This window comes from Paramormyrops kingsleyae, chromosome 15, assembly GCF_048594095.1.
Source record: "Paramormyrops kingsleyae isolate MSU_618 chromosome 15, PKINGS_0.4, whole genome shotgun sequence".
NCBI lineage: Eukaryota > Metazoa > Chordata > Actinopteri > Osteoglossiformes > Mormyridae > Paramormyrops > Paramormyrops kingsleyae.
In genome coordinates, this window is record NC_132811.1 from 14,108,738 (window position 1) to 14,118,016 (window position 9,279).

Here is a 9,279-nt window from a genome sequence, read left to right on the forward strand (position 1 = left end):
ATCTGCTGGTCCTTCAGCAAGGTCCTTAACCCCCAGCTCCCTGGGTGCTGTTGCGGGTGGCTGCCCTTCACAGCCAGCTTGCTCTCACATACAGAGGTATAAAGAGAATTTCCCCACAGGGACTAATAAAGAATCCATTATATTTAATTAACCAGTCAGCATCACACCCAACTTATAGAATACCAAATTGCTTCCCTAATTTGTTGTGGTTCCCTTACAGCGTTTGGATTGGACAGGTACCATAATTGTATATATACCATTAGTCCTCAACCATTATGTTATGCAAGATGGGGAAAAACAAACGCTAATAAAGAGAAACCCATCAAAAAAATGGCTAAAATCACCAGTCAATGTTTTTTTTACTTTATCACTCTGCATGAGGCAAGAAGAACAACATCCACAAACGCGATGCTGTAATTCAAATATAAGAAAATCTATGAGGCCTTTAAACGACTTAAAGGGGAAATGGCCAGCATTTACAGTGAGCCTTAACTACAAACTGACACCCCACTGCACTCCTGCAGACTCCATAAAGCCAAACTGTGCATCCGCTAGCTTGGCCATGAACTCGAGGCCTCTTCCAGCTCCTCAACAGCAGTCGCCGCGTCGCCTCACACACCCGCAGAGAATGCAGCTCTTTTCCTGCTGAGGCGTTTCGCTTTGGAATGTTAAGAGACAAAATGCATTAAAACAAATGGAAACGACACCAGGAATTCACTTAGCAAGCTGCCGGACTGCCAAGGGCAGGGAAGACGGCAGGGGGATGGCAGGAGTGAGGCAGCGCTGTCGGATTCGTCTGTAAGGACGTCCTCCAGCTAGCAGCGGGTTTAAAGGAATAAAAGCGAGAACCTCACCAGAGGCCACTTAATTATCACTCTGAAAACAAAAACCTCCTGCGGAAAGCTGTACTATACGACTCCAGTCGAAGCAGGCAGGTCATGGTGTCCATGGCCACCAAACAAATGACTGCTTAGCATCAAACCACAGCATGTCGCAATGCCTACTCCACAAGACAAATAAGCACATCATGGAATCCCCAGGAACTCTCTTTGTCGCCATGAAATCTGCAGTCCGACAAACATTTTCCTGGTAGAAAAGCTCAAGGGCACAAATCCGCTCATAGCTAAATCCAAATTGTAAAATTGATTTGGCTTCAGTAGATTACTGCTCTAAACTGCACAGTGCTGGTTTTTTTTTGTTTCTCACCTGTGTTTCACTTATTGTATTACCTACCAAAAACATGACACAAGTTCACTCCCCTCTTTAAAAGAAAAACAAAATGATTGTTTCCAATACCATCTGGCTGTCAGCTACAATTGAATTCGGATGGATCAAGGCATGGGAATCCACCCTTTGACTCACACCATATTGTTTGTGGCCGAACATTAGGAAAATTGATTATGTGGGTAGTTAGTTCGCTTACTTTCTGAGCAGAGGAGAACGCACTCAGGTCTGACTCCTCATTACATTTGCTGGCCCTGCCTGACGTTACAAAGTCATCCGTTCCTAACGACCGTGTTTTCTGCAGAAACTGTCACCCAGGCATGTATCCATGGAACATTCACGCTCTTGTATGCCAGCCATATTAACCCTCAAAACAAGGAGACTCAAGGCATTATAAGTAGATATTAATTCTTTCAACTATAATAAGGAATACAAAACCATTTCATTTGGAAGAATTGCTGGCCACACATTAAAAAAATCACTGCAGGGGGTTTTAAATGAAAAGCAGCATATTTTTCCCAATAACCTGACAGCTACAGAGGGAAGCATAATCAGCTATATCTACGAATTCACTCACAAAACACATGGCAAATGATTTACTGCTGTGTTCACATAGCATGTCAGTATTAAACCTCCCTTATTTATGATTCTGTTACATTGCCCAGGCCTTTTAAGTTTTTAAGGTATGGATTTTAAGCTGTGTTGTAGATATATAAAAGTAAAAAAAACTTGGCCATATGGTTTTGGTTCAGCTTAGTTCCTAGAACAACATGAACATAGCCTTTGAATTTTTAAATTTTAAGGTTAAAGTGAATTCAGATGTGTGAGGATGTTGCTTTTTTTGAAGATGTTGCATTTCACCATTTTCCCAGAACCAGAACCAGATATTTTACATTTCCTTCATGCTACTGTTGTCACACACTTACTCACACACTTACACACGCACACACACACGCACACACATACGCACACTTGGCAGTCATTAACACAATTAGCTATGTAACATTTACGGGGATTTACAGTAACACGACTTGCATCCTCTCTGGTTCCTGGATTCCGCAAGGATGATGTCATAATGGGTGGAGTCTCTGCCTGGAAGGCCCGCCCCCCTGGGAGGGCCACTGGGTCACGGGTTGTCGCCAGTGTTGTCACCACTCGGACCGGCATGTGATTCGTGGGCGGGGCTGACATCACCTGAGGACACATCTGGACCACCTGGGCCGGCTGCGATAGCATCACCGCATGTCCTGGGAAGAGACGAGATGACTACAGTATAATGATGAGTTTAAGTATCCTCAGGGACAACAGGTTTAAGCTCAAGATCCACTATGCATAACCAGATATACATTTTGGCCACATGCCACATTTATGGTATTAAACTGACCTCAAAAAGCAAAAAAGACGGCACCCCCCAGCTTCAAGACACAAAGCTAGAGGGATTGTTTTTCATCCATGTGGAAAGACTGATGCTGTTCTTTAACCCAACGTAACTAGGTTTGGGTCAAGACAACAGGGAGCGTAGGAGAATTAAAGGTAATGAAGAAAATTCTGTGAAATGCGCCCATAATCACTTCATTAACACTACAGGAGAGGAGGGGGGGGGGGGGTGACAAAACAAAAGGATTTCTGTTTTTTTATTGTGTGCTTCATAAACAGAGCCAAGTTCTGGTCAAGAGCAGCTTGACCGAGCTGAAAAAGGGCCCTCGCTCAGCATGGAAGCCCAGTCTGGGCAGAAAACAAAACAAAAAAGATAATGGCGATTGTAGGAAAGGGACCGGGCTGTGCCCATGGTGACGGAAGGTATGTCATATCCCAGGCGGCCTGGGAGGAGTCAGCTTTGTGTTGCGAGAGAAAGCACTGAGTAAGTCTTTTTGGATGGAAAGAGGAGATTCCTATCCGGACCGGAGGGAGGACCACGCTAACAATAAGGACAGGACAGGGAAGGCCACCTTTGTTTTGCCAGAGATTGTTTGATTTGACCAGCAAAGCCACACAAATCGTTATTAGGTCATTCATGTACCAAACCCCAACATAAAACAAAAGGTGCCGAAAGGGTCTGATGACGGATGAATATCTGCGGTTTGTTTTCCCCAGTTTCTCCTACAACGATTACTCTGCTGTTTGCCGGGGATACAAGTGACCCAGGGAGTTGATGAAAACTAGCCAAGCACTGGTTATGATCAAAAGGTTTAAAACTGTGTTTACAGAAAGGCATCAACAACCCATTAATCAAATGACATATGCAGTGTGTGTCATAACACAGTAAGTACTTATACCTAGTATAATATCTAGTACTTAGTACATGAATATCTACTTACCAAAGTGCAATATACTTATTAAATACATTAAAGAGAACAGTAAGACCTTAAACCCCTAAAACCCATAAAACAATTTAAGAATGATTATATAAATGGAGTCTGGTTTACCGTGCTGCCTGATAAATTAAAATTAAAGTTTTTCCTTTTTCCTTTTATTATATTACTCAGAAGTCCGTTTAACCTGAAATGTTGCAGTGACCCGTCCGGTAAACTAATAATCTAACACCTACGTGCAAGTAAACTCCAACAAGTTCTGCTAAGCGAATGGCCAGCAAAAATACTGATTTTTGAGATACCTAAAAACATGCTTAAAGGAAACTGTGATTACTGCCAGTGCTGAAAGGAAACAATGTTTTGGATTTTCCATAAATTACAAAATTAGTCATATTTTTGTAATTGCACTGGTTCAGCTGGCAGTTGATTGAGATCCAACTGAGAAAACAGAAGAGAAGCGACATCTGCTGGCTTGGTTCTGAAGAGCAGCTACTTTTTTAAAACTACTTTTTAAAACAGAACCAGGGCAAAATTGGAAAATATAAGTGAACATGCATCCTTGCAGAAACTAACGACCTCGTTCGATTTTAGAAAGCTGCAGAACAACAAGGAGCACCATAATATATATTCAGAAGACTCTAACAATAGTAACTGATAATATATTTATGAAGAATCAGCTACTTCTGACTAACATCACAGAGAGTAAAATATGGATCTACAACAGTTGAATGTTTCTTGCTCATGTCCATCACACAGACTGACTCTTTGTTCTATCAGTTCATATACATCCATCCATCCATCCATCCATCCATTTCTTTAACTGCTTATCCTGTTCAGGGTTGTGGGGGGTCCGGTTGGGGTGCCAGTCCATCGTAGGGTGCATTTACATGCCATTCACTCACACGTGCCCAGTCATATACAGCTTTAGTAAATTACTTTTTCAAAACAAAACTTTTTCATCTTTTGGAACAATCCTATTTTCTATCGGAATTATTAAGTAAATGCAGATACTAAATACTAAAACAATGAAAACCAACAGAATTTTTAGTGTTTGCAAAGTAATTTTTATTTTAATTTGAATGTATAGGACGCAGTAACGCAATAGCTCCATGAGGTGGCAGGAGATCTTACCAGTCAGGCAGGCCGGCTGTGCTGCCACAGGGGGCAGTGTGGTCACAGGCGCCGCCTGCAGTGTATGGATCACAAAGGTCTTGGGCTGGAGAGGAGCAGTGACTCGGGGCTCTGGGATATCGCTGATGACAGTCTCAAGTGGCAGGGCCACCTTTGGGGCCAGTGGAACAGGAGGCTTCGATGGTTCTGCGGATCTGACTTTCAAGTCAAAAATAAATGCAAAATTAAATCGTACTGCCTTTTTGGGGGGGAAATGCATTAAAGAAACAGTAAAGATAATGCAGCTGTTACAAAGTATAAGTTACCTTCTTCAATCAGAAAACTAACATTAAAGGTAGGATAAAAAGTTAGCTGCCAAATGATAGTGATATTTTTAACAAAAAGCCAATTCTTGAAAAAGATTGCAAGAAAGGAGTGCGCACATCAAATCTGCCAATCAGCGCGAGCCCAGCAGAGGCACCCTCACCTCTGGTAGCCCGCTTGGTATGTCTCTGCTGCATGTCCTCTGGCGTGACGCCAGAACAGCTACTGGACACAGGGAACATCTGGGACTGGGGGACCTGGCTCTCGCCCTGCAGAGGGTCACCAGCCTCAGATCATGTGACTTTAATATGACTGGAGGCCACCAGGCCTGAAGCATGCTTTACCAATTAACTCACTTCTACACATGTGCCGTTCATTGCAATTATAAACTCAGCATGATCATTTTCATGCAAAAAAAAAAAAAACACACAGAGTGTCATCGGGCAGATTGCAGTTTTAACTTCCTGTGATGGGGCGTAAATATACTGGCTCCAAAATTATGTTAATACCAACTGATTTATCCACACCCTTTTAATAATGATGCACATCTCAAATGGTTTGTGGGTAATTAGTTTGATGATGTGTTGCAGGGTGATTAAGCTGTTAATCAACATGCAGAATTTTTAATTACTCACTTGGGCCTCAGGGATATGGAGGCTGTTCCCCGTCCTACTGCCCCCACCCCCACCCCCCGCAGCTGAGCAGCAGCTGGTACGGGCTGCGGTTGCTCACAACAGCTCCATCTGGGATGTGCTGGGGGGGGGGGGGGGGGTTCTACTTACATGCAGGCTGTGGGGAGACAGAGACCCCGCTGGGCTGGGGGTAGAGACGGGGCTTGGCCTAGCACATGAGGCTAGTGAGTGTATGGCCATTCCTGCATCTGTAATAACGGTGCCAAGATGTTAAATATAGCTGCTAATCATACCCCTCCATTTTACCAATATCTAGGTCAGGAGAGCTGGGAAATTGGGTACCAATAATTTCTAAAAGTGTAATAAGTTCCATGTCTTAAGTATTATTTTGGGTGTAAAGAATTAATTCTAACTAATAATAACACACAGCTCATAATGATTGACCTTCAGTTAAATTGAACTAAATTTAAATATATTCTTCACAGACACTGGTATAAGCCTGGCACAGCAAAAAATCTGTCTTCCAGGACTCACTTCTGTATCATCAGTAGGTTATTGGCTGCCTGATGTGTTGCTGTATTAAGAAGGATAAAGTTAAGCCCTGCTTTCTCAAGAATGAGACTGTAAGAATTACTCAGAGGCGCACAATAAAACCTCTCATTTAGATAACGCAGAGGACGTGTTTATCATTTTCACATTTGTCTTATTTCTCAAATTTGCATAAATACTTTGGTATAAATTTACAAAGAAAGAAGGAAAAATGTGAGCCAGTTGCTGTGTTCTCCTGCGCATGTCTGAGAATTATAATGATTGGAAAAGTTTAAGGATGTATGAAGTAACTGCACACGTGAAAGTGACAAAGTCAGTTGACAATGTGCAGAAACTGGAATATTTCGATGGAAACATCATCGTGGTCATGGAACTGGGGGCCATACAAAAAGGGCCAACGTACAACAGATGTTTCAGGCCTAAAAACAGCACTGCAGCTGCCTGGAAGCAGGCAAGACCCTTTCAGCTTCAAGGTTACCATCCATGGGGTCAACCTACCTGTGTTACAGCTGCTGCTCTTCATATAAAGAGGGTTACAGTCCCCAAAATGAAAATCAATATCAAAGTCCAGTTCCTCAGTGTCACCATCCTATAGGAGCAAATAGGCCCCAGTTATCAATATATCCTCAACAACATTTTCAGACAGCCGATCTGCAATTTGATCACGCTGGACAGGCATTAACATACATTAGTTAAGTCAACCAATTTCTTCAGAAGGTAAACATAACTGCAATTTAATAACCAGGAATAGGGCATTTGGTCTGGCAGAATTATTAAAACACTCAAATAATAATAAAAAGGAATAATAGTTTTACTTTTATTTATTTATCCAATGAGCAATTAGAGTTGAGACAATAAAAATGCAAAAGTATAAATAATAAATAAAAGTACTTTTTTATGCAGAAGGTAATATTCTTTGACGCATCATACAAAGGATACAAAGCATAACTATGAATGTGACCATCATCAAAATTGCTGTTATACATTTTTTTCATATACAAATTCATACACACATTTTTCCTCTATGCTAAATTTTCATCAGTGAACTGGGCCATTCGACCCCATCCATTTTACTGGTCAATCTATCATGAGTGTTTTACATTCTGATGTAAAACCCAGAATGTACACTGTGGCACTCACATGGTTAAATGTCTCCAGGGAATGAAGCAGGTCATCAGCATCCAATATATTGTCCAGCTCATCGAAGAGGTTGTTATCTATATAAATATATATGTAATAGGGCCATGAGGACAAGAGGAGCAACTCATGAACTTTGGAAACATATTTGCACCAGTGCCTTCGGGGGTGGATAAACAAACAATAATAATATTTCTGCTATAGATGTTTTTAAAGGTTAATTTATTGCTTTTTATTCTGTCAGTGCCATAGGTTCCTTTCTGTAATGAGGACACACACAGAAGGATTGCGTGTTCCAAAACCAGCCCACTGTGAGGGACTGACCAATCGACTGCAAACACGTAAGGCTCGTTGATAGGCGCTTAGAAATCTCCTAGCAACGCATTTCAGACGCTTTGATATCGACAAGCTGTCCGATCAGAAATGTATAGATCCGAATTCTTTAATTTAATATTCAGTTAAAAAATGAAAGTAGTCATAAATCTATGCAGACTTCACAAGGTTCTTGTTGTTAACGCAAAATCGACAACACTCGAATATTTAAGATACCGATAATTTACCTTCCCTTCGACATATCTAGCAAATTAACAGACAAAATTACCAAAGGAGCTAGTACAGACATGAAGATTTTTTTTCATATCCTTATGTTTATGTTGTTACTGGATAGATAATTAAATGACTAGCTAGGTGACAAAACTAGTACACTTTTTAGTGACGCCGGCATACTGTACCAAACTCTTCATCTTGATCGATGCAGATATTCTCCTCAGAACAACGTCCAATCCCATCAGGTTGATTTAACTGATCTTGCAAAAGTAACAGTAAATCTGACGCCATTTTCCCCAAATCATCGGTTACAGAAACTATTTTCAGGGCTGTTTCTGCGTCTTGATTTTTGGGCGATCCCTTCTGCTTAGAATGGACCCTCGGTGCCTGATGAAATGTGTACACATACGTCTGGTTTGCAGAAATTACGGGTCTGGCGCGAGGACAAAATGCACAAAGAACCAACTTTACTGGAGGAGCCCTAGACGGAACTGTACGAAATGTGTGACTTATATTCACAAACAAGAAGCCGATATTATATCTATTTATGCCTTCATTAATAAGGTATAAACATTGGCGTACAAATCAATATTCATAAATACTGTCAATATTGCTTGCAGTGACTAAAACCGGTATTGTTTTTTTTTTTTTTTAAAGAGCACTGAGCTTGTAATTTAATTTCTTTAAATGAGTGCTTGATTTAGTACCTTGATCACATCAAGTTGAGGATTTATTTTTATTTATTCAAAAACACATTTCTGTAGTTCATTTAATTCCAATAAAATAAATGCATATTTTTTATAACTTGCACCTCATCGGAACTATAATGAGTTATATTGCTACTGATTTAATTTGGTTTCATTAAGGTCTAATAAAAAAATCAACAGTAACATGCATCATTAGGAGCAAGGTGTCTTAGACCAAAGATTAACTTATTATTATTTCCCAAAGCAAAATTCTTATGGAAATGCCATTTCTGTTTCTCTGTTGCTTAAATGCCCTGCGCTGGGTTGGCGCCCCATTCTGGGTTGTTACCTGCCTTTCGCCTGTAGCCTCTGGGATAGACTCCAGACTCCCCACAACCCAGAATAAGACAAATCGTTTCAGAAAATAGATGGATGGATGGATGTTGCTTATATGGGCAGGGGTGCAGTAAAGGGGAGGGGGGGGGGGGGTTAGGATGATTAAAAATTTGTGGTGCAAAATTATGTGCTTTCATGGGATCCAAAATTTCTAGCGGTGCTCCTGTACGTAGATTGGATCTGTCCTGTCACCAACAGAACCTGACATGGGCTGTTACCTCTGGCAGATTCCGAGTTTGATTTAATTAACGAAATATTTTACTTTTTAAGAGTGGATAGAAAATAATCAAGCTATCTCATATATCCTACAACTTAAGAGTGGGTTTTGGCTTTTTTTTATATATATATTTTGGCTATAGAATA

At 40.9% G+C, this 9,279-nt stretch overlaps 1 protein-coding gene across 1 annotated transcript in view; it reads right to left on the minus strand.

Moving 5' to 3' along the window:
* Positions 1-8,234, minus strand: part of atf6 (activating transcription factor 6) — a 39,241-nt gene extending 31,007 nt beyond the window's left edge. Inside the window, exons 1-7 of the mRNA XM_023804506.2 lie at positions 8,020-8,234; positions 7,292-7,368; positions 6,650-6,740; positions 5,753-5,850; positions 5,134-5,239; positions 4,668-4,865; positions 2,245-2,471 (exon numbers count right to left, since the gene is read on the minus strand). Coding sequence (XP_023660274.2) covers positions 2,245-2,471; positions 4,668-4,865; positions 5,134-5,239; positions 5,753-5,850; positions 6,650-6,740; positions 7,292-7,368; positions 8,020-8,125 — 903 coding nt within the window. The 5' untranslated portion in view covers positions 8,126-8,234. The remainder of the gene's footprint in view (positions 1-2,244; positions 2,472-4,667; positions 4,866-5,133; positions 5,240-5,752; positions 5,851-6,649; positions 6,741-7,291; positions 7,369-8,019) is intronic.
* Between the last annotated feature and the right edge of the window lie 1,045 nt (positions 8,235-9,279).